The sequence below is a fragment of the Cynocephalus volans genome, chromosome 4 (assembly GCF_027409185.1).
Source record: "Cynocephalus volans isolate mCynVol1 chromosome 4, mCynVol1.pri, whole genome shotgun sequence".
Taxonomy (NCBI): Eukaryota; Metazoa; Chordata; class Mammalia; order Dermoptera; family Cynocephalidae; genus Cynocephalus; species Cynocephalus volans.
Genome location: NC_084463.1, coordinates 160224720 through 160250724, shown reverse-complemented (window position 1 = coordinate 160250724; position 26005 = coordinate 160224720). Strand labels below are relative to the sequence as shown.

Sequence of the window (26005 nt, the reverse complement as noted above, 5' to 3'; positions counted from 1 at the left end):
TGGTTAGTTTGCAGTTGGCACCAACTATTTCTTTTCCCTTTCGACTGCAATTCTAGTCTAAATAGTCTCATGGGCTCTGGCTCCAACCTCCTGTCATTCTAATCCCAAACTGCCAAGATCAGACACTGGGGTATATCTTTACTGGCAGCTCCAGACTTGAACTTTGAAAACTGGGATATTCCATTCTTTGGGCACATAGATAGATCTTCTGACTCTACCATACAAGAGTTTTCCCTACTGAGTATAAATGGCATCAGGATAATATGGAGGAAAGAATAACGAAATTAGTCCTTTATGTGTGTATGATATTTTACTACTTACAAAATTATTTTGTCTGTCATCTCATTTTTTCCTCCTCATAACCCCAGGAAACAGACTAGTTAGTATAAAGTCTGAATCTACACTGCCTCGGCTTGAATCCAAATTTCAATATTTATAGCTGTCGGTGGGTTACTTCATCTCTCAATGCCTCCGTTTCCTCATCTATCAAATTTAGACTACTTATCTCATAGGCTTGTTGTGAAGATTGAGATAATAGTATATATATATAAAGCACTTAGAATAGGGCATGACAAAATTGTTGTTGTTAGTTTTTATTGTGTAAGTAAGAAAACCAAGGCTCAGAGAAATTAAGTAAAGACATTGGAGTTGAAATCCAAACTCAGGTTCTCCTTACTTTGTGCCTGTTCTATCTACTTCATCTCAGCTGCCTCTGAAATCAATACTTTATGCTGCATGTAAGTAGTTTTGAGCCTCAGGAACTCTGGACCTCTTTCTCTAATTATGTATTATTTAAAGTTCCATATGAAGAGACAGAAAGAGTGCAGGGTTTATTATCTCTACTGTACAAATAAAAAGAGGCACAGGAAAGCCCTAGTAATGTAGAAAATCACAGCGTTTGATTCTTACCTGTGAGTACACGCCGAATGCCCTCTTGCAGGAGAAGAAACATGTCATACTTCTTTTTCCATCTTTCCTCTTTCCTGAGTTCCCCATAGAGAGGACCTTAAGTGGGCAGAGATTCTGGAATAAGAGAAATAAAACTAGTAAGTACTAGGGGTGTAGTAGGCATTCTTGGGGCACAGGACAGCCTCACAAGTGGCGGGGAGGAATAGTAATTGAGAGGTAGGGAAAATAAGGCATTCCTTGGCACTACTGGGAAACGTTAGTGTATATCTGTAATTGTTGCATTGGTTGTGGCAGGATGTGTTGCTAATTCCTGAATTCACCTAAAATTAATAGCCAAGGTCCTCCTAATTGTGCCTCTTATTGGTGTATCCTTTGGATTGTCTCATTATTTAATTTGATCCCTCTTCACATCCACCTAATTTCCAGAGAAAGTGGAAGTAGGGGAGGAGAAAAATTCAAGGAGTATTTGGGAGAAACATTTTATTCTAACAAAAAACTTGTGAGTCATCAGGGCAGATGTTAGTATCATTAGTCTTATGGAAGAGAAGTAATTTTCACAAGGTCATAAGATAAACGACAAAACTTAAATTCTGGTCTTTTGACTTCAAGCATAAAGATTGTCCCAACACACCATGTATTTTCTTCATTCAGGTAGGAGAATGGTCCAGGTGATTAATAGCAGAACTGAGCCTGGTGCATAGGCAATGGTGCTGAGTGTTGGACTTTTTACTAGTGAAGAGATGCTACAGATTGGACAGGCTCCCTTTCCTTTGTATAAGGAACCATCTTTAGCTTTTTTCTAATTCTCTATTATTTCTACTTTATTTAGGCTATCATTTGGAAGCAATGAGTTTAAAACCTTTTACGTACCCATATCCAGAGACAAGGTTTCTCCATGCAGGACCCAATGTGTATAAATTCAAAATCAGATATGGCAACAGCATCAGGTAATTTTATTTATTTTATTTTTTTATTTTTAATTTTATTTTGTCGATATACATTGTGATTGATTATTGTTTCCCCATCACCAAAACCTCCTTCCTTCCCCCCTCCCCCCTCCCCCCCAACAATGTCCTTTCTGTTTGCTTGTCGTATCAACTTCAAGTAATTGTGGGTGTTATATCTTCTTCCCCCCCCGTTTTTTTTTTTTTTTGTGTGTGTGTGTGTGTGTGTGTGTGTGTGTGAATTTATATATTAATTTTTAGCTCCCACCAATAAGTGAGAACATGTGGTATTTCTCTTTCTGTGCCTGACTTGTTTCACTTAATATAACTCTCTCAAGGTCCATCCATGTTGTTGCAAATGGCAGTATTTCATTCGTTTTTATAGCTGAGTAGTATTCCATTGTGTAGATGTACCACATTTTCCGTATCCACTCATCCGATGATGGACATTTGGGCTGGTTCCAACTCTTGGCTATTGTAAAGAGTGCTGCGATGAACATTGGGGAACAGGTATACCTTCGATTTGATGATTTCCATTCCTCTGGGTATATTGCCAACAGTGGGATAGCTGGGTCGTATGGTAGATCTATCTGCAATTGTTTGAGGAACCTCCATACCATTTTCCATAGAGGCTGCACCATTTTGCAGTCCCACCAACAATGTGTGAGAGTTCCTTTTTCTCCACAACCTCGCCAGCATTTATCGTTCAGAGTCTTTTGGATTTTAGCCATCCTAACTGGGGTGAGATGGTATCTCAGTGTGGTTTTGATTTGCATTTCCCGGATGCTGAGTGATGTTGAGCATTTTTTCATATGTCTGTTGGCCATTTGTATATCTTCCTTAGAGAAATGCCTACTTAGCTCTTTTGCCCATTTTTTAATTGGGTTGCTTGTTTTTTTCTTTTAAAGTTGTTTGAGATCCTTATATATTCTGGATATTAATCCTTTGTCAGATGTATATTTTGCAAATATTTTCTCCCACTCTGTTGGTTGTCTTTTAACTCTGTTAATTGTTTCTTTTGCTGTGCAGAAGCTTTTTAGTTTGATATAATCCCATTTGTTTATTTTTCCTTTGGTTGCCTGTGCTTTTGGGGTCGTATTCATGAAGTCTGTGTCCAGTCCTATTTCCTGAAGTGTTTCTCCTATGTTTTCTTTAAGAAGTTTTATTGTTTCAGGGTGTATATTTAAATCCTTAATCCATTTAGAGTTGATTTTAGTATACGGTGAGAGGTATGGATCTAGTTTCATTCTCCTGCATATGGATATCCAGTTATCCCAGCTCCATTTGCTGAAGAGGCAGTCCCTTCCCCAGTGAATAGGCTTGGTGCCTTTGTCAAAGATCAGATGGCAGTAAGTGTGTGGATTGATTTCTGGATTCTCTATTCTATTCCATTGATCAGTGTGTCTGTTTTTATGCCAGTACCATACTGTTTTGGTTATTATAGCTTTGTAGTATAGCTTAAAGTCAGGTAGTGTTATGCCTCCAGCTTTATTTTTTTTGCTCAGCATTGCTTTGGCTATGCGTGGTCTTTTATTATTCCATATAAATGTCTGGATAGTTCTTTCCATTTCTGAGAAAAATGTCTTTGGAATTTTGTTGGGGATTACATTGAATTTGTATATCACTTTGGGTAGTATGGACATTTTCACTATGTTGATTCTTCCAATCCAAGAGCATGGGATATCTTTCCATCTTCTTGTATCCTCTCTAATTTCTCTCAGCAGTGGTTTGTAGTTCTCATTATAGAGATTTTTCACATCCTTGGTTAACTCAATTCCTAAGTATTTTATTTTTTTGGTGGCTATTGTAAATGGCAGGCTTTCTTGATTTCTCGTTCTGCATGTTCACTATTGGAGAATAGAAATGCTACTGATTTTTGTGTGTTGATTTTGTATCCTGCTGCTGTGCTGAAATCATTTATCACCTCCAAGAGTTTTTTTGTAGAGGCTTTAGGCTGTTCGATATATAGGATCATGTCATCTGCAAACAGGGACAGTTTGACTTCATCTTTTCCAATCTGGATGCCCTTTATTTCCTTCTCTTCTCTGATTGCTCTGGCTAGTACTTCCAGCACTATGTTGAATAGGAGTGGTGAGAGTGGGCATCCTTGTCTAGTTCCTGTTCTTAAAGGAAAAGCTTTCAGCTTTTCCCCATTCAGGATGATGTTGGCAGTGGGTTTGTCATATATGGCTTTAATTATGTTGAGATACTTTCCCTCTATACCTAACTTATAGAGGGTCTTTGTCATGAATGAGTGCTGAATTTTATCAAATGCTTTTTCAGCATCTATAGAGATGATCATATGGTCCTTGTGTTTGACTTTAGTAATATGGTGTATCACATTTATTGATTTGCGTATGTTGAACCAACCTTGCATCCCTAGGATGAATCCCACTTGATCGTGGTGGATAATTTTATGTATGTGTTGCTGTATTCTGTTTGCTAGTATTTTAGTGAGGATTTTTGCATCTATATTCATCAAGGATATCGGCCTGTAGTTTTCTTTTTTGGTTATATCTTTACCTGGTTTTGGTATCAGGATGATGTTTGCTTCATAGAAAGAGTTCGGGAGATTTGTGTCTGTTTCAATCTTTTGGAATAGTTTGTAAAGAATTGGTGTCAATTCCTCTTTGAATGTTTGGTAAAATTCTGCTGTGAATCCATCTGGTCCTGGGCTTTTCTTTGTTGGGAGCTTTCTGATAACAGCTTCAATCTCCTTTTTTGTTATTGGTCTATTCAGATTTTCTGCGTTTTCATGGCTCAGTTTTGGGAGCTTGTGTGTGTCCAGAAATTTATCCATTTCCTCCAGATTTTCAAACTTGTTGGCGTATAGTTGTTTATAGTAGTCTCGAATGATTCCTTGTATTTCAGATGAATCAGTTGTAATATCACCTTTTTCATTTCTAATTTTTGTTATTTGAATCTTCTCTCTTTTTTTGTTAGCCATGCTAATGGTTTGTCAATTTTATTTATCTTTTCAAAAAACCAACTTTTTGATTCATTGATCTTTTGTATTGTTTTCTGGGTTTCAATTTCATTAAATTCTGCTCTGATCTTAATGATTTCTTTCCGTCTGGTAACTTTAGGTTTGGATTGTTCTTGTTTTTCTAGTTCTTTAAGGTGAAGTGTTAGGTTGTTCACTTGCCATCTTTCCATTCTTCTGAGGTGAGCATTTAATGCAATAAATTTCCCCCTTAATACTGCTTTTGCAGTATCCCACAGGTTTTGGTATGATGTATCATTATTTTCATTAGTTTCAATAAATTTTTTGATTTCCTGCTTGATTTCTTCTTGGACCCATATGTGATTAAGTAGAATGCTGTTTAATTTCCATATGTTTGTATAGTTTCCAGAATTTCGTTTGTTATTGATTTCTAGTTTTAATCCATTATGGTCTGAGAAAATACATGGGATAATTCCAACTTTTTTGGATTTGTTGAGACTTGATTTGTGTCCTAATATGTGATCTATCCTGGAGAATGATCCATGTGCTGATGAGAAGAATGAATATTCTGAGGTTGTTGGATAGAATGTTCTGTAGATATCTGCCAATTCCAATTGGTCTAGAGTATTGTTTAGATCTTGTGTTTCTCTGCTGATTCTTTGCCTAGATGATCTGTCCAATATCGACAGTGGGGTGTTCAGGTCCCCTGCTATTATGGTATTAGTGTCTATTTCCTTCTTTAGGTCTAATAGAGTTTGTTTTATAAATCTGGCTGCTCCAACATTGGGTGCGTACATATTTATGATTGTTATGTCTTCTTGATGGATCAGTCCTTTTATCATTACGTAGTGTCCCTCATTGTCTTTTTTTGTGGTTTTTAGTTTAAAGTCTACTTTGTCAGATATAAGAATAGCTACTCCAGCTCGTTTTTCTTTTCTGTTTGCATGGTAAATCTTTTTCCATCCTTTCACTCTTAGTCTATGTGAGTCTTTATGGGTGAGGTGGGTCTCTTGAAGGCAGCATATAGTTGGGTCCTCCTTTTTAATCCAGTCAGCCAGGCTGTGTCTTTTGATTGGAGAATTTAAGCCTTTTACATTAAGAGTTGTTATTGAAAGGTGTTGATTTATTCCTAGCATTTTTTTGATTGTTGTTTGGTTGTCTTAGGTGTCTTTTGTTCCTTTCTTTCTGATTTACTGTTTGTTTTCTGTGTTTGTTGGTTCCTTAGGTTGTAGATAGCCTTTTTGTTTGTTTTCTGTTCATGAATGCCATTTTTATTATACTAGTGGGTTTTGATTTTTCTTGGGTTTTTATGGCAGTGGTAGTTATTTTTCAGGAACCAAACCCAGTACTCCCTTGAGAATTTCTTGTAAGGGTGGTCGTGTGGTGGTGAACTCCCACAGTTTTTGTTTGTCTGAGAAATATACTATTTGCCCTTCATTTCGGAAGGATAGCCTTGCAGGTTAGAGTATTCTTGGCTGACAATCTCTGTCTTTTAGTATTTTGAATATATCATCCCATTCCTTTCTAACTTTTATGGTTTGTGATGAAAAGTCTGATGTTGGCCTGATTGGGGCTCCCTTATAGGTGATTTGACGCTTCTCTCTCTTGCAGCTTTTAAGATTCTCTCTTTGTCTTTGAGTTTTGCCAATTTGACTATAACATGTCTTAGAGAAGACCTTTTTGGGTTGAATACATTTGGAGATCGTTGAGCTTCCTGGATCTGAAGATCTGTGATTTTTCCTGTACCTGGGAAGTTTTCTGCCACTATTTTGTTGAATATGTTTTCAATGCAATCTCCATTTTCCTCCCCTTCTGGAATACCCATGACTTGGATATTTGAGCGCTTAAGGTTGTCTGATATCTCTCTCAGATTTTCTTCAATGCCTTTGATTCTTTTTTCTTTCTTTTTGTCTGCTTGTGTTATTTCAAACAGCCCATCTTCAAGTTCAGATGTTCTCTCTTCAACTTCCACAAGCCTGTTGGTTAAACTCTCCATTGTGTTTTTTATTTCACTGAATAACTTCTTCAGTTCAGCAAGTTCTACATTTTTTTTCAGGGCATTGATTTCCTTGTACATTTCCTCTTTCAGGTCCTGTATACTTTTCCTCGTTTCATCATGATGTCTAGCTGAGTTTTCTTGTATCTCATTCAGTTTCCTTAGAATTATCACTCGAAATTCCTTGTCAGTCATTTCAAGGGCTTCTTGTTCTATAGGATCTAGAGCTTGAGATTTCTTATCTGTTGGTGGTGTACTTTCTAGATTTTTCGTATTTCTGGTATCTTTTCTTTGATGTTTATTCATTGTGGCAGGGGGTTTCACAGTCCACAGGTTTGACACTATTGACTAACTAAGATGTTGCTGTGGTTGCCAATTTGGTATCGCTACCTCAGTGACTCCCTGTTCCGTGTGCTCTGGCCCGGGCTGCTGGGATGCGCCGAGCGTGTGGTCTCTGCAGAGCTTCCCCTTCCCCTGCAGAGCTTCCCCTTCCCCTGCAGGATGTCTCCCTGCTCTGTGTGCACTAGGCCGGGCTGGTGATGGAGCCGGGTAGCAGCGGTGAAGCCCACCTGCTGCTGGATTGCACGGCAGCAGCGTGGACCCTGTGGAGTTCCCGCCTCCCCTGCCGGACGACTCCCTGCTCTGTGTGCACTGGGCTGGGCTGGGAATGAAGCCGGGTGGCGGCGGTGAAGCCTACCTGTTGGATCAGGCAGTGGCGGCCCACAGGGCGTGTGGTCTCTGCGGAGCTTCTGCCTCTCCCGCTGGACGTCTCCCTGTCTTGGCTGCCGGTTGACTCGCTTCCAGCTCCAGGGACGGCGGGTGGGGGCGGGGGGTCAGAAGCCGCTGTCACCGTTGCAGCCTGGGGTGATACACGCGGCTCAGGCCTCCATGTTTCCACGTCTGCAGCTGAGGCTGGGACGCGAGCCGTGGTGCACTGGCGGGTCACGCGCTCGGGTTGGGGGAAGATTCCCGGTTCTCGGCAGGGTAAAGACACCCTTTTGAAGCTGTTCCTTTGCGCCGATTCTGCTACAGCTGCATCTGGCGCGGGCCTCAGGCTGCTTCTACTCGTGGCGGAAAAGTGGCAGGGAGCTCTCCTCTTCCGCCATCTTGACCTCCACTCGCGAGGTTTGGTTTCTAATGAGGCTTCTCCTATTGGCTAGTAGATGGCCACCTTTTCTCTGTGTCCTCTTGTGGCCTTTCCTCCTTGTGCTTTGCTTTTTTCTTCTCTCCTTTTCCACAGTAGGGAGTTTCCTCTTTCTGTACCCGAAGCTCTGGTGTCACCTTCCCTAACAGGCACACTGTGCCACGTGGATCATTCCTAGTCTTTGTGAGAACAAAGTTGGAGTCTCTTGAAATGAAGAATTCCATTGAATTGGTTCTAGATGAATTGGTGTCTCTCTCTCCAATCCTCCATTTATATAATATTGATTTGAAATTCAAGTCATAGTTTCAGAGGCTGGGAAGCTCAAAGTCCAGGGAACTCATCTGGTGAGGGTCTTCTTGGTGGTGGCTTTCCAGCAATGCAGGGGGCTCACATGGCAGAAAATGGTGGAGCAGAGAGTCAGGTAATTTTAAAGGTAGGAGGTTAGCCTATGCAAACATGAGTTAGTATATTCCCACAGGTCATTCCTTTTCTACCTTCACCTTATAAGGGCTGAAGTAGCACCTTATAGGACTCTCTTTCCCAGGTATTTTATATTCAGTTTATTTGTTATTCATATACATTTCTAAATTAGGGACAACATACCTTAGAGGCATTGTTTCTCAAAATTTTCAATCTCAGGACCCCTTTTCACTCTTAAAATTATTAAAGACCTCAAAGAACTTTTGATTATGTATTATACCTGTCAATATTTATCATATAAAAATTAAAACAGAAAAATTAAAAATAATATACTTGGGCCGGCCCCGTGGCACACTCGGGAGAGTGCGGTGCTTGGGCGTGCAGCAGCCCTCCCGCCAGGGGTTCGGATCCTATTTAGGGACGGCCGGTGCGCTCACTGGCTGAGCGTGGTGCGGACGACACCAAGCCAAGGGTTGCGATCCCCTTACCGGTCACCAAAAAAAAAAAAAAAGACAAAAAATATATATATACTTATTAATTTTAAACGATATAGCCATTCAATGTTAAAAAAGAATATTTTATCAAAAATTTTATTTAAAAAATTAATGAGAAGATTGGTATTGTTTACCTTCTTAGCATTTACACCAAGAATACAAGGGTAGTTTAACATATAAAAACCAAGCAATATAATACACTATATTAACAGAATGAAAGAAAAAAACCCATGTGATCATTTCAATTGATGCAGAAAAAGCATTTGACCAAATCCAACACCCTTTCATGATAAAAACACTCAATAAACTAGGAATGTAAGGGAACTTTCTCAACATGATATAAACCTACATATAAAAAACCCACAGTGAGGCTGGCCAGTTAGCTCAGTTGGTTAGAGCATAGCCTTATAATACCAAGGTCATGGGTTCAAATCCTCGTCCACCAGCCAGCCACAAAAAAAGAAAGAAAGAAAGAAAAGAAAACCCCACAGCTAACATTATACTCAATGGTGAAAGACATAAGGATTTTCACCTAAGATCAGGAACATGATCACCACTTCTATCCAACATAATACTGGAGTTCTAGCCAGAGCACTTAGGCAAGAAAAAATAAATAAAATGTATCCAAATTAAGGAAGAAGTGAAACTATCTCTTTTTATAGATGACAGGATCTTATGTATAGAAAACCCTAAAGAATCCACATAAAAAACACTGTCAGAGGGCCGAGCCCGTGGCGCACTCGGGAGAGTCCGGCGCTGGGAGCGCCGCGACGCTCCCGCCGCGGGTTCGGATCCCATATAGGAATGGCCGGTGCACTCACTGGCTGAGTGCCGGTCACGAAAAAGACAAAAAAAAAAAAAAAAGAAAAAGAAAACACTGTCAGAGCTAATAAATGAATTTAGCAAAATTGCAAGACACAAAATACACAAAAATCAGTTGTATTTCTGTACACTAGCAATGAACAATTTGAACAGAAAATTAAGAAAACAATTCCATTTACAATAGCATCAAAAAGAATAAAATACTTCACAATAAATTTAAACAAGAAGGTATAAGACTTGCACAGTGAGAACTATAAAATATTACTGAAAGAAATTAAAGACCTGAGTAAATTAGACATCCTTTGTTCATGGATTGGAAGACAATATTGTTAGGGTGACAATACTACCCAGAGTGATCTACAGATTCAATATAATCTGTATCAAAATCCAAATTGCATTTTTTTGCAGAAATGGAAAAAGCCATCTTAAAATTCATATGAATTTCAAGGGAATCCAAATAGCCAAAACAATCATGAAAAATAACAAAGTTGAACTTGTATTTTCTGATTTTAAAGCTTACTACAAAGGTACAGAAATCAAAACAGTGTGGTACTAGCATAAGGATAGACTTACTTCAGTGGAATAGAGTCAGCACCCAGAAATAAACCCTCACAAGTATCTGTTGATTTTCAGACTGCCAAGACCTTTCAATGGGGAAAGAACAGTCTCTTCAACAAATAGTTCTGGGTAAACTGGATATCCACATGCAGAAGAATGTAGTTGGGCCCTTACCTTACACAATATACAGAAGTTAACTAAAAATGATCAGAGGGCTAAATGTAAAAGCTAAAACTATAAAACTCTCTGAAGAAAACATAAGGGCAAATCTTCATAACTTTGGATTTGGCAGTGGTTTCTTAATTGTGACAACAAAGGAAAAAGGCAATAAAAGAAAAATAGACAATTACACTTCATAAAAGTTTAAAACTTTTGTGCGTCAAAGGACACTCAACAGAGTGAAAAGCCAACCCACAGAATGGAAGAAAATATTTGCAAGTTATATATCTGAAAAGGGCTTAATATCCAGAATATATAAAGAACTCCTGCAACCTAATAGTAAAGAGTTGAACAACCCAATTAAAAAATGGACAAAGGACTTGAATAGATATTCTCCAAAGAAGATATACAAATGGCCAGTAAGCATATGAAAAGATGCTCAATATCACTGTCACTAGGGAAATATGCAAATCAAAACCACAATGAGGGCCAGCCCCGTGGCTCACTCGGGAGAGTGCGGCTCTTGTAGGGCCAAGGCCATGGGTTAGGATCCTATATAGGTATGGCCAGTGCGCTCACTGGCTGAGCGTGGTGCAGACCACACCGTGCCGAGGGTTGCTATCCCCTTACTGGTCAGGAAAAAAAAAAAAAAAAAAACAATGAGATACTGCTTCATACATAACTTCCAATTGTGGTTATAATTTAATATATATAACTTTTTTTTGGCATCTGGCTGGTATGGGGATCCGAACCCTTGACCTTGGTGTTACCAGCACCATGCTCTGCCAAGTGAGCTGACTGGCCAGCAATAATTAAAAATAAATAAATAACCCACAGAAATTAACAGTTGTTGGCAAAGACGTGGAGGAACTGGAACCCTTGTACATTGCTGGTGGGAATATAAAATGGTGGTGCAGCTGCTGTTCAAAAAATTTTGCGGTTCAACGAGTTAAACATGGAATTACTGTATGACCCAGCAATTTCAATTCTAGGTATATACCCAAAGAATTGAAAACAGGGGTTCCAACTGATAACTTGTACAACAATATTCATAACAGTGTTATTCACAATAACCAGAAGGTGGAAACAACCCCACTATCTATCAGCAGATGAATGGATAAACAAAATGTGGTATATAAGCACAATGGAATACTATTCAGTCATAAGAAGAAAAAAAAAAAGAGAAATTGCAAAAGGAATGAAGTTCTGAAACATGTACAACATGTATGAACCTTGAAAGCACTATGCTAAGCAAAATAAGCCAGTCACAAAAAGACAAATATTGTATGATTCCATTAAATGAAAAATATAGAAAAGGAAAATTCATAGAGACAGAAAGTAGATTAGAGGTCACCAGGGACTGGGAGAGGAGAGAACAGAGAGTTACTGCTTAGAGAGTACAGTTTTTCTGCTTGGGGTGATAAAAAAGTTTTAGAAATAGATAGTGGTGATGGTTGCACAACACTGTGAATGTAATTAATATCACCGAATTGTACACTTAAAAATGGTTAACATATATAAAAATAAGATAACAAAAAATGGCTAAAATGGCGAATTTTGTTATATACTTTTTCCACAATTAAAAAATGTATTAATTTAGAAATGGTATGTCCATTAAATGGTAACATGTTTTTATTAAAAATATCTTTTCCAAAACAAACAAACAAAAATGAGAAGATTGGCATTTTATATTTTTGCAAATCTTGTTAATGTCTAGCTTAATACAAGTCTGATAGATTATCATATCTGCTTCTGCATTCTGTTGTGAATTTTTTTGGTTCAATTATATGAAAAAAGTCCAGCTCATATATATTTGGAGTCAGGAATGGTAAGAATATATTAATAGTTCTCTCAGAGCATTGTGGATATTTTTCTTTGACCCTACATCAGAACTTGAAAAGTGGTAGTTTTGTTTTTCTTTAAGTGATAAGTTTTTTTATTTTTTATTTATTATTTTTTTTTTTTTAAAAAAAGATGACCGGTAAGAGGATCTTAACCCTTGACTTGGTGTTGTCAGCACCACACTCTCCCAAGTGAGCCACAGGCCGGCCCTAAGTAATAGGTTTTTTTAAAGGTTAGTTGCAGTGTGGAACCTGAAATTATATCAGTGAACTTTCTGAATTCTTTTACATTAAAATCCTTTGGTCTATCTTGTTCTTTGAATGAATATTTTACTTAGGATGATTTTGTAACCTGATGCATTTCATTGGTCATTTGAAAAATTGTGGTTCATTGACTTACACAGATCCTCCAAATATTGACATTATTTCATTATACAATATCAAAAAGTATTTGTTAATATCACTACCAATCTTATCAGAAGTGTTTAAGTATTTGGAAGCCATCAAGCTCACAATGGTGGATAGAAGTTTTCCAAAATTCAAATTTTCGCTTGAAAGCTCACAATTTATCATTGACAGCAAATACTGTCCATTGTTTTCCTTGAAATTGACATGCTCACTTTATTTGTTTTGAGAAAATGTCTGTCAAACTCCCGAGTCTGAATAACAACCATAGTTTGTCAACTGATCATTCAAGTAAAATATCATTGCATGTAGAGCCGGCCCATGGCTCACTTGGGAGAGTGTGGTGCTGATAACACCAAGGCCATGGGTTCGGATCCTATATAGGGATGGCCGGTTCGCTCACTGGTTGAGCGTGGTGCTGACAACACCCAGCCAAGGGTTAAGATCCCCTTACCAGTCATCTTTTGAAAAAAAAAAAAAAATCATTACATGAAAAAAGTGGCTAGTTCGGTTTGCAACTTAAACAGTCACACGACTGCTTTTCCTCAAGACAACCATCATATTTTGGTATGCAGCAGAATTTCTTTATGTGTACTTCCTATTTTATCACAAAACATATTTTAAAAGATATGTAGTCGAGGGTTGAGATTTTATAAAATTATTAATTTTTTACTGCTTAAGGATATTAAATGAAACTAGATTTTTTTTTTCTTGTGCGGCATTAGTTTACTAGGACTGCTAGTACAGCTTAGCACAACAAGATACCAGCAATTTTGCCCACCATTGCTTTTGCACGAATGTTTACAAATGTTAACACTCTGGACAAGGCAAATAACATCTTAGTATTATTATGAAAATAGTTTTGCCCTTGGAGACCCCTTGAAAGTGTCTTAAGAACCCCTGTTTCTTTAGCTCAGTGGAAGTGTCATTTTTGCTCTACTAGAGAGTCTGCTCTCTACAGAGCTTTCCTTCTTGTCTTACTGGTCTCTTGTCTGTTTACCTTCTAGAGGCGAAGAGGTAGAAAATAGGGAAGTTATCGTCCAGGAGCTGGAGGTAAGGAAAAAAGCAGACAACTTCTGGGAAAGTTATTCTGTAAAGCAAGGATATATCCACATCCAGATTTTAATTATTTCCTACAAACTGCGTCACAACCCCATTTGATAACTTGGCTTCCCCCTGCTACATTTCATCTGCAAGGAAGCTTTGCTGCTTTTCCAGGGAAATCTAAAGCCTGTGTGCTTTCTCAGTTCTCCTAGTTGAAGTGTCAGCACCTTTGAGGCTTAGAGTTATTTTGTTTCCACCAGAGTTCCCTGCCGTGGGCAGCTCTCTTTTGTGGCAGCTGGCGTAGAGGAAGCTTCCGGAGGACTGCCGCCTTTCAGGGCTCTGGGAAACCTCACCATCCCAACCACTGCCTGGTGATTGACGTTCAGGAAACTGAACTGTAAATACACAGACAAGGCTGCTGTGTCTTCATTTTAATTGGGAACATTTGCAATTGCTTTATTCCTATTTCATTTTCATTCCTTTTCTACCCAGCTCCTCTAGCTTTCGGTTCTCCCAGAGAAAAAACACTGAGCAGGTAGATAATTTTGTAAGTTGGTGAAAGCATTAGACAAGGAGTTAGAGTTCTTTCTGGGAGCTGGCCCTGGATTCCATTTCTGGCTTAGCCACTAACTAGCTGTGTGACCCTTGGCAAATCATTTATCAATATGGGTCTTAATTGTCTCATTTGTAAAATGAGAGATTTAAATTAGTTTATCCTCTTTTTTTTTTTTTTTTTTTCTTTTTTTAAAGAAAAGATGACCCATAAGAGGATCTTAACCCTTGACTTGGTGTTGTCAGCACCAAGCTCTCCCAAGTGAGCCACAGGCCGGCCCTAAATTAGTTTATACTCTTCTAACTTCACAACTCAGTGATTTTTTTACCATTGTGATGTATTAAAACATATGCTTTCACATTTTAAAGAATTGAAATACGATTAAATACACTCAAACACAAAACTATGAAACCAAAACTGTCATATACTTAAAGATACCTGTGGCTGCTTTGGCTAAGTGTTGAAAGATACATGAGGATCTTGTAGGAACACAAGAATATCATTCTAAATAACAATTTTTTTAGTGTAGGACCATGAAAATTTTCTGCTTATTTTAATTGTGAGTAAAGCAGACTTTATTTCACTTTGCTTCAGTTAATTTGGGCAGAGAAAAGCTCAAGGCAGCGTAGTAATGTGGAAGGAACATAGACTTTAGAGTCAGTCAAACCTGTATTTGAATTCTAATTCTGACATTTATAATATGACTTTGGACAAGTTACCACCCTCCCTGAGTCTGTTTCCTTACCTGTCAAATGAGGTTAATTAGTAATGCCTGTTTTTAAGATCATGATGAAGATTAGAAATAGGCGTGTACAATGCCTGCCACACAGTAGCTCAATAAATGGTAGCTAGAGAACATTTATGTACAGTTATATGTCATATTAAAGTTTTTAAAGTGCTTTTTATATATTCTTTTTCTCTTACCCACTAGTTTTGGGGGAGATGTTATTCTCTTTCACTCATTTAGAAAACATTTATTGAGATGAAGTCTAGCCTAATGTTTAAGAGTGTGGGCTCTGGAACCCCAAGGCCTGGGTTCAGGTCTTGCCTTCACCATGTCTAGCTGTGTAATCTTGAATGGGTTTTTTCACCTCTCTTTGTCTCAGTTTCCTCATCCATAAAATGGGGATAATAGAAGTACCTATCTCATAGGGTTTTTCAGTATTGGATTAATTAATATGTATAAAAACAATACTTGGCATAGTAAATAGTCAATAAGTATTAGCTATTATAATTACAAGCTAGAAACTATACTAGGTGGAGAATACAAAGATAAACAAGACACAGTTTCTGCCTTCTATGAGCCCAAACATGAGGAAAATGAGGTTTTGAGAGGTGAAATGACAAAACTGGGACTGAAATTCAGATTTTTCTCCCCCAAGAAATCCAGTGGTCTTTTTATGATATCAAATTCTTTAATGAGTATAGAATAATAAGCATCGGTTAATTGGGAACTAATCAATTAAGATTTAAAGAGAGTAGAAGAAAAGGTTTGACTTAAAAGCAGAATAACTATATATCAATAAGTACCAGTATTATGTATTCATTCAGTAAACCTTTATTGAAGGACCTGTTATGCATCATTCACTATGGTAGACACTGTAGAAGGGATGCTAAGATGAATCAGGTGTATATTCTACTTCAAGATCACTCAGTAAGGAAAGTAAAACATTATGTACATGGATAGTAGCCCCAGGCTAACTACCGTGAAGTTTAAGACTGACCGTTAACTACAACTTGGGGTATCAGAGAAAGCTTTCTAGAGGAGGTGGCTTTTGAACTGTACCTTAAAGGTTAGGTTGGATTTGAACATATACTGATGGGTAGAAAGGGCATTTCAGCCAGAGGGAACAGACTATGCAAAAGCATAGAAATGGGGAAGCAGAAGGCCTGTTCAGGGAACAGCAAATAGTTCAGCTTTGACAGAATATAGGGTATGTGAAGAGCAGTGACAAATATAAATGGAAAGATTGGCTGAGACTTGACAGTACTTAAGTCATTTCAAATATTTTTTTTCAGGATTCTATCCGTGTGGTCTTGGGAAACTTGGACAATTTGCAGCCCTTTGCTACAGAACACTTCATTGTATTTCCCTGTATCCTTTCTTTCATGGCTGGAAATGAGCTACAACTCACATTGTGAATTCAAATGAAAGCAGCAAAACCACAGGCAGTTTGGAGGGTAGGTCAGGGAAAGGAGATGGAATCTTGTCCCTAAAATAATACTCAGGGATGTGTACTGGCATCTTTCCTTAATCCTTAACATCGTTTCCCAGATAAAAGCAAATGGGAGAGAGTTTCCCACCTGAAATTCAAACGTGGGGAAACTGTCTTGATCCCATATCCATTTGTTTTTACTCTATACATGGAGATGAAATGGTTTCATGAAAACATGTCATCTGGTAAGTAGAATGATGGGAGTATGGGTGGTAGAGAAGAAAACAGGTTAGTAGTGCAAGCTGAATATGGCAAAATGGTCTGCCAGATTGGGCTCCAGCTGCACAGTGCAGCGGTCAGGAGCATGTGCTCCAAGCCAGACTGCCTAGTTCAAATCCTGGTGGCTTTGCCATAATAGCTGTGTGACTTTAGGTAAATTACTTAATCTTTCTGTGCTTCCTTTGTGAAGTGGTGAAGAATAATTCTAGTACCTATCTCATTGAATTATTAAAAGGATTAAATACATAAGTAGTGGTAGGTGGAAAGCACAAAGTCTGACTTAGAGTAATCACTCAATGAAAGATAACTATTATATAAACACTTCCTTTCATTTTAGAGTATTCAGTTACTTTCACCTTAGTAGTGTCTTAAAGGTGTCTCCCAATTTTTAATCTTTGAGGGCCATTGCTGTTTTTACTCACTGAGGGACAAGTAAACACCCGCCAGTTTGATTAGAAAAAGGGTGTAAAGGCTTTGCCTCAAAATATTTCTCCAATTCATTTGTCACTGATGCCTGAAGTTCCACTTTTTTTCTTTTGTAATAAGGATCATCTTCTTTTAAGTGTCATATCATTAGAGTATAGTGTAAATCAAACCTTTTTCAGCTTGTAAATTACAATCGTTCTGAAACAGGGGAGGAAGAGAGTTTGAAGATACTATTTCTAGGGAAAATGGTACCAGGCAGAAGAGAGAGGGACTCACGGGGAGGTTAGGCCAGTTCCAAGAAATAAATAGTAGCCAGAAATCTCAGTAAAACAGAGTCTTGATCGATTATGACATTCAAATTTCCTATTGTAGGGAAACCAATAGACGACAGTCCTCTTGGGTTGGTAAGTTCGCTTTTTCTATGCAAAATGAAAATTACATTTATTATCTCCTGTTGTCCAAAAAGTGCTGCTCTTGTCTCTTCCTCTTACTTGGCCCCTTAGTTGCTGCCCAACCCAATCAGAATTGTAAACATGAGAGACTCTATCTCTAACAGAGTTTCTGTCCTTACTGTGTTAAAAGTTGCCTTTGGCAGTTTAAAGATGGGGAGTTCTCTTCACTGTGCCCTCATGAATCGTGAATGACTCTGGAAAAGGAGGAGTCACAGAGTCTGGTTCTTCTCTGAAGGTCCTAGCTGAGAAGAAAGGAGCAGGAGCTATGATGAGGAAAAGAAAACACATGGAAGAGCCCAGCTCCCCCAGCAGGCCAGAGCTGGACAGGTCAGTGGTTTGGGGAGAGAGACTAACTCCTGCATCTAGTCAGGTTTTGTCAACTATTGCTGCTGATTGATCCTGTCCTTGGGCAAGTCCCTTTCTTTACTGGGTCTTCAACAATACCTGCTTATTCCAGTGGGTAGACTAAGGAAAGGAAGCAAGTTGATATTTGCAATGTAATTTGAACTCAGTCCTTTTCATGGCAAAGTAGAATTGTTCTGTTCATCAAGATAAAGGCTGAGAGGAAATACAATCAGATCTATACAACTGAATTTAACACATTCAATGAGTACTTATTATGGTAGTATTATCAGAAGGCACAAAACTTATGAAGTCTTAGAATGTTATACAAAAACATAGGGAAACCCTTGAAAGAGTGAGAACAAATAAAATATAATTCTTTTTCACCCGGTGAGCAATAAGCTTTTGAAAACTTATGAAACAGTCCAGGCTAAAATATAAATGTTTGCAAGAGGGTATTTATCAATTATTGGGTGAAGTGCTGTGATATTAGGGGAAATACTGAGCACTTCCCTAGCATGTTGAAGTTGCTATTGTGTAAGCTACTTATGTTCTTCTTTTGATTCTCTGTAAGGGACAAAGTGAGTCCATAAGACAATTCAGTCATTCTTATTAGCATCTCAGAGATGGCTGCTGGAATAATCCAAGGTGTGATTTGCTCCCCAGCCCAAGGTGTTTCACCCCAGGTTCACAGAGAGCAGCCACGCTTTTCCTGGGACCAGGTGGGCCCCTAGATAATACAAGAGCAGTGAGGGTAGATCATGAGGGAGCCGACCCCTGTGCTTTCCAGATGCACATGTTGGTGAAGAACTGGGGAGTTCCTTTCCAAGCCACATAGAATGTGAGGATACTTGGAGATGTGAAGCTTTGCTCTGTTCCATTTGACTGAATTTCCCATAGATAAAAGGCCTCAGATCTTTTCTTTCTCTGGGTTTTGATAGACAATCAAGTATTTCAAAATCTGATACCTGCTATCAGTCACATTTTCCCTTTCTCAATCCCCAGATCTCTAAGTGGGATTCTACCATACAGCAAAGCAGCACCCAAAGAAAATTTGGCCACACATTTTATTCTGCTGGCCAGGAGTGATATAAAAATAGCCAACCTGCTGAAATATTCATTTGGGCCACATTTGCTTCGATGCAGTATTGTTGCCACTGCCAGTAACATTTCCTGGGCTTTTTCTCCCTTCCTCAGGGCCAAGATGGGAACTTCCAGCCAAGGCCCCAGCAAAAAGAAGCCCCTTATGGAAGCTAGGAGGGTAAGCACCAAAATGGAGGTTTCAAGGCTCTCAGCTGTTCCTGCTCTGTCACAAGTCAGGATTCCTGTTACCAGCACATCTTGATCCTTAGTGCAGATTGAATTGACTGAATTCATTCTCAGGTTTCACTGTCTACACTTGCCACAACCTGTCCCAAAAGTGGCTGCATAATATACACAACGATGAATCCTTTTGTTAAAAGGTCTTCTCTTCTCAACTTAAAAAGCTGGTTCTTGTACTCTACAGTTGGAATAAGAAAATAGGTCTATATTGAATTGGGATAGGATCCAGTAAAGAATCTTCTCTTTAGAAAACTTTTTGGCGCCTTCTACACCGGGGTCTGAGTCTAGGAACGTCTAATTTTTACAGATGAGCTAGGCATATATCAGCACTAGAAACTGGTGAGAGAAAACTTCTAGAGCAGTGATGGGCTGGCCCCTGATGGTATTTGATTTCATTTATGGATTCTGTTCCTCATTTAGATATTCATTTATCTGCTACTCCTCCACTTCAGCGTTTCTTTTCCATAATAGTCTCCGAAATAGTGCCTTTTTTCTTTTCCTCCCCTCTTTAAATAGCTATTAGCTGTTATAATGCCTTATAGATCCCTCCTTTTTTTTTTTTTCTTTAACTTCTCTGTGTCTTCAAAGTAGCTCTGACCCTAAGTACCCAAATACTAACAACTCACCTCCTTCACCTTACATGATCAGTTATCAAGCAAGGATTTACATATGGGTTCATTCAACAAATTTTCATTGAGTGTTTACCATGTGCCGAGCACCAGGGATATCATACTTTCCCCTAAAAACACCAAGAGGCAGACAATTCATGATAGATGTCTATATGCAGGGGTAGAGGAAGCACGGGGTACAAAAGGAGCATAAAGTGGCTATGAGGACCTGGCCAGTTAGCTCAGTTGGTTAGAGCGTGGTGTTGTAACACCAAGGTCAAAGGTTCAGATCCCCATACTGGCCAGCTGCCAAAATAATTAAAAATTTTTTTTAAAAAGTGGCTATGAAGGAAGGGTTTCCAGAGTAGCTCAGTGTAGCTTAGAAGAGCTCAGACCAAGAGGGAAGAGTATAGTGCTTTTGGTGACTGCAAACCAGTGTACCTGGAGCTCAGAGTACAGTGCTGAGAAATGTTATTGGAGAGGTCAGCATGGGCTGGATCATGAGGCCTTGAGGCCACCTTCAAGATCATAGGAATTCCCTAAAACATTTTTAAGTAGAGGAATGAAATTATTTTTATTTCTTTTTTTTTTTTTTAAAGATGACCGGTAAGGGGATCTTAACCCTTGACTTGGTGTTGTCAGCACCACGCTCACCCAGTGAGCAACCGGCCATCCCTATATGGGATCCGAACCCGTGGCCTTGGTGTTATCAGCACCACACTCTCCCGAGTGAGCCACAGGCCAGCCCTTATTTTTATTTCTAAATGATGATTCTGTCTCCTGTTTGCAAGGAATTGTGTTGGGAGCTAGGGCACACACAAACATATGTAAAACCTGGTTTTTTCTTTCTGAGAGCCTATAATTTAGTTGGGGGAGGAGTGTACCCTTAGGGATTTAGACCTCTGACTCTGTGGGCAGGAGCAGAGTACAGGGCCCCAGTTGTGCCATGGCCAGCTGGCCCACTGAGTGATTTTAAGCAAATAGTGGCCCCCTTCTATGCCTCCCATCCTTTACAGAGGTAAGAAGAAGAAATGAGAAAGTACAAGAGGAGTACATGAAGCTCCGGAGAACAAAGATGCTTTATACAATCAAGATAATTACTATTAAAGGAACATTTCCTTCACTCTCTACCCATCGTACCTTCCTATTCTTAGTTTGACACATCATCTCCCTCAAGAACAGTACCCACAGCTTCTTACTCAAGATAATTACCTTTTCAACCTGATTCTGGGTTGGGAAAAAAGCTCTGAGTAAAAGAAACATGTTTATTGAGTTTGACTCAACGCCCAAACACAATCTCCATTGTAGACCTTGTTTCCAGGGAGAGGATTTCTCCTAAATTAGACTGATCACAGTGACTCTCAGTGTAAGTCACTTGAGCTGGAAAAATTGAATTTGCTCCTATGGTCCAATGCTTAATATTTTCTCCCTCATTCGGGGGAAGTTAGGATGTAGGATCATAGTCAGTGTGGATTGTGCATGTCTGAACATATTGAGAGCCCGGGCAGGGAAAACTTAGAAGACAACAACATGTACCTCTGTTTCATAAGAGGTGTTTTGGGTGAATGAAAAGGTCCCAGACCTCGAGTTTCAAACTTTGGAAAGATACACAATGGGGAGAGCAGATGAACAGCTCAGAAGTGAACGAGACTGACTGCACGCAGCTTTTTTTTTTCTGGCCACCTCTGCTTGAACTGCACTTTTACAGATAGATCTAATTCTGAGCATAACCAGAAAACAACCTTACATCAGGTTTTCAGGATATTATGTCCTGATGGATGTCCCAGATGGCACCCTCAGTCTTACTTCAGGTTATTTTTCCTCTCTTTTGACTTTTGCCTGAGAAAACCCCTCTCAAGATTTCAGAAGAGCACAAAAGCTACACTTTCTTGTGAGGGGAATCTCTCCTGATTCAGAGGTAGGCTATACCTCTGCCCTAGGGCCTTTGCCCTCTGACTCCTACCACCAACCTTAGTAAATGCTTTCATTAGGGCCACTCTATGCAACAGGATTTAAGCTCAAACTTAGTTTTATTAAATTCATAAGAATCATTCCCTCAAGCCAGAAACCAGAGCTGGGCCCTCTAAATTCATCTTCATTCTGTCTAGAAAAGGTAAGAATGGCCTCATTCCTCCCCACAGTTCCCTTTCACTTTTATGGGAATATGATTTAGGTGGCTGCCCATGTGGTCTAGGATTTGGGGGTTTTTTGAAGAAGCTTATCTTGGAAATATCTGCCATTCTAACCTGAAACTTATGATTAGGATGGGGGCTAGTCCTAACTTTTCTAGGGGCTTGCCATGCCTCTGCCTCCCAGAACCCACCTTGACAGTCTGAAGCCCCTTACTATATAGAGTTCTTCACCAGCAAAACAGCTCGAGGAACTCCAGCAGTACTGGGTACTTAGGCCCTCAAGTTCTGGCTGGATGAGGAGAGTAGCCAGTTGGCAGAGATTCCCAAAGAAAATATATGAACCATATTTCTGTCTATCAGGGTGTTTAATGGGAAATGTTGTGGGCCCAGAACCCAGTTGTAGGATGTCCTCTTCAAAGTACAAAGGAATTTTTATAAAGCAGTAACACATGGAGAAATAATAAGATTATATTGTATTGTGCTGGCTGCTAATGCTGTAGTTATGTTTCCACTGTGCCTGGCTGTAGTCATGCTCATTATATTTACCCTTTGATGGCATTGTGCCCTTATATATCATGTCCCTGTCTATAGTGCCCTGCTCTCACTGACCATCTGCTCATCCCCATTATGACAAAATCCCACTCACCAATCAAGGCCATATTCAAATATCACACTTCCCCTGTGAATCTTTCCTCGACTAACTGCCAACCACTGCATTACCGTCCTCCTCAGCAACCACAGCACTCTATATAGACTTGTGGGGTAGTTTATTACACTGTCTTGTAACACTTAGTTTATGTGTCAGTTTTACCCCATGGATTATACATTTCTCCAAGGTAAATTTAAGGTCCTCCTGATTTCTGAAACCTCAGTATTCTGTCCTTGGCAATAGTAGGTACTCAGTACCATGGAATGGTAAGTGAAACCCAGCTTGATTTGTTCTTGGCTCTTTAATCTTACGGTTTTAGAGGGACAGTGGTTAGGAAGCTGAAGTGAAAAAAAAAACAGACCTATAGAAGGAAATATAGAACCTGCCTGTGCAGTCAGAAAGAAGCCAGGCCCCAGTGCTAATGTGAAATCAGTTCACCAGCAATGGCATTCAGATCACCAACCGTGTAGGAGTAAAGTTTAAGACTTTTCTTGGTCCTCTTTTTATCAGAACAGGGAAAGAAAAATACAACAGGAATGGCAGGAGACCTTGGCCTCTGATACCACTGATGTCCAGGAACAGGGTAGGTTTTGGGAAATTCATATTTACTATGCTTTAATAATCATCCTGTTCCTTTCAGTTCTTTGATGAGTAGAGCAGCACAGAGCTCTGAGTCTGGGCACACTGAATAGGTGATGTGTCTTGCTCCTGTGAAGGGGCCTGTTGGCCATCCTCCAGTCTGGGGGCCTGTCCTAGAGTAATAGAAGCCCCCCCAAGCTCCCAAAAGGAACGAAGAGAGGCAATGCATGCCCTTCCTCTGCTTCTGATAGTGAAATTGATGCTCCCACAGTTTCAAAACTTTTCTAAGTGGGGTGATAAGTTTTACAGAAAAGTTGGAAGGGATATGTTTCCCTTTTCCATTCTGTTGGAAAACTGTCTTTGGGAAGATATCTCTCCTCTTACCTTTGGGGAATTAGCGTTAATATTGAAGGTGCAAATGGATGCTCTGCAGGGGCTGGGAATACACATCAAGGTGTTGCCCTTCCAATTTGCTGATGTTTAACCCAGCATGAGGATTCAGTGTAGACTGCAGTTATCTCAGAAGCAGGGATGTAAGCAAGTGTGTTCTTCAACAAGTTGTCATTCCATTTGAAGACATGTCAGCTGTGGTAGGTGTCTGGGACTTGAGCTGTGTAAATATCTCAGAGCCTGACTTTGAAAATACTAATACAAAAAAAAAGAAAATACTCCAAGGTCAGAATACCATATTACTTGGGCCAGCCTGTGGCTCACTTGGGAGAGTGTGGTGCTGATAACACCAAGGCCAAGGGCTTGGATCCCTATATAGGGATGGCTGGTTAGCACACTTAGGAGGGCGTGGTGCTGACAGCGCAAAGTCAAGGGTTAAGATCCCCTTACCAGTCATCTTTAAAAAAAAAAAAAGAATACCATATTACTTAGCTGAGATGAAATTGGGAAGGTCAGAACAAACAAATCATCTGGCTTTAAACAAATCTTGGCATGAGGCTGCCCTTGGCTCTTGCTGGTATCCTGCCTTCTCCTGCTCACATGAAAGTAGCCCAATGGACTAACACCTTTCTCCTACCTGAGTATTTTCCTTACAGATTCTAAGTTGGGGGACAGCCTGGCAGGGCCAATTGTCCCCCCATTGCAGCAAAACAATCCACCTCTACCTAAAGAGCTAGGAACCAGTGGCTTCTTTGGATTTCTAAGGTAAGACAAACTTCTCTTCTGCCATTAAACTGAGATCCAGCTCCAGAGCAGCAATCTAGATTCAGAACTTGCCTCATTGAGTCTTTCAGGGAAATTAGAATAGAGAAGAAAGTAGATTATTTGCACAGGTTTCTAGTTATGTCCAGGATAGATGATGTACATGAGATTGAGAACAAGGGTCCTAATTATGAATTTAATAAAGACTATGTTTTCATTTTTACACAATTCATCCCCACCCTGATGTGCCCAGCATAGGGCCTATTTCTGTAAACAATGACTGAACAGAGACTATTATATCACTTGGGTGTGGGTCATTCAGATGATTTGATTACCAAAATGTTTCCATTCTCTCTCCCCTCTGAATCTAGGTTGTGTCTTCAGAGTCCTTTTTGCAGAGGACAATTACCATATCCCTCTATCTATCTAGAGTTCAGCCATCCCAGTGCAATTCTTTTTCTTTATTTCCCCCTCCTGAGTATAATCTAATTTGGGTACCTTTTCAAGTGCTGTTTCAGACTTGAATTTCCATTCAGTGGTTCCCCAGAGCAACAATGCCCTAGCTAATGAAGTACTAATGGGAACTGGGGAGAAGGGAAGAAGACCTTGTAGAGTCTTAGCCTACTCTGCTCTTATTCCTGCAGCTCTCTCTTCCCGTTCCGATATTTCTTCAGGAAGAGCAGCCAGTGAGCCTAAATGCAGCGGTGGAAAGAGGATCATCCCTTGCAGTGGCTCCACCTGAGCCACTCCTCCTTCAGCTCTGTCCTTCTCTTATGACACTTCAGTCATGGGGAGTAAAGGCCTCAAACTATCAGAGTCCTCTTATGTGTTTATCCTGTCCTAATGGCAATAAATTACTTATGAAGAGTTATTGATTGACTTTAGTGAAGTAGAGAGAGTAAGAGAAAACAAACGCTTCTCTCAAAATACAGAAAAACAACGCATGAAACTTCCCTTAGGTCTACCTGGTCATTGTTTTCAGGATTACTTTGGGTGGATGTGTCTGTACCTGACCTCAGACCTCAAACATTGCTACCAGGGGTTAGGGAATGGGGTCTTGCAAGACTCACTGTTCTGAGCCCTGCTGATCCAAAAGGAATGATCACCTTCCCAGTTCACCCAGTTAGGCCCCAAAGTGTATGCTGTTCGAAGATGAAATGCTTCCCACCTGTCTATCCCTCTGGCTCTTTGACAGTAACACAGATTACTTTATCAGATTAACTGGCAGTCAGTCCAAGTTAGGGCCTAGAGAAGACCAGGGCACCTCAGCTCAGTCTTCAACCAAAGGACTTATCTGGAACAGACAGTTTAGTCTTGTGTGGCTGCAGACAACCAAAATAATCAGTAAAAATTTAGGGAAGCTCATTTTAGTGCAAGACAAAGACATTACTTTTAATTTAGAGATGTCCAGTATTAGAATATTAGAATTACTTCGCCTTGTGAGTTAATGAGCCCTTGTCACTTGAAGGCTTTAAACACCTAATTATCTGTCACATGCCAGAGTCATGTCACATGCTAGTCCCCTAATGAGAGTGTGGACTAGACTGCTGAGGTCCCTCTGAGTCCCCTTGCTTTGCTGCCTTTACCTTGAGTGGGGAGACAAGAGATGGACTGCTGCAGGAGGGCCCAGCAAATGCGGACCCAGGACCTCCCTGAGGGGAGGAGGGGCTGTAT

General features: G+C 39.7%; 1 protein-coding gene across 1 annotated transcript; it reads left to right on the top strand.

Annotated features, from left to right (window-relative positions):
- Positions 1-660: 660 nt before the first annotated feature.
- Positions 661-25171, top strand: MAJIN (membrane anchored junction protein). Its single transcript, XM_063095687.1, has 11 exons — positions 661-737; positions 1739-1856; positions 13644-13689; positions 16253-16328; positions 16509-16634; positions 17467-17498; positions 17782-17873; positions 19086-19149; positions 23111-23183; positions 24226-24334; positions 24976-25171. Exons 2-11 carry the CDS (start codon positions 1756-1758, stop codon positions 25019-25021), a joined length of 765 nt encoding a protein of 254 aa, XP_062951757.1. The 5' UTR covers positions 661-737; positions 1739-1755; the 3' UTR covers positions 25022-25171.
- The last annotated feature ends 834 nt before the right edge of the window (positions 25172-26005 follow it).

Bases quoted from the DNA above. Each gene is read 5' to 3' on its own strand.
- MAJIN (XM_063095687.1), top strand. From the start codon at position 1,756: ATGAGTTTAAAACCTTTTACGTACCCATATCCAGAGACAAGGTTTCTC. The intron at 13,690-16,252 runs GTAAGGAAAAAA...ATTTTTTTTCAG, and splicing joins TTATCGTCCAGGAGCTGGAG to GATTCTATCCGTGTGGTCTT. The intron at 19,150-23,110 runs GTAAGCACCAAA...TCTTTTTATCAG, and splicing joins CCCTTATGGAAGCTAGGAGG to AACAGGGAAAGAAAAATACA.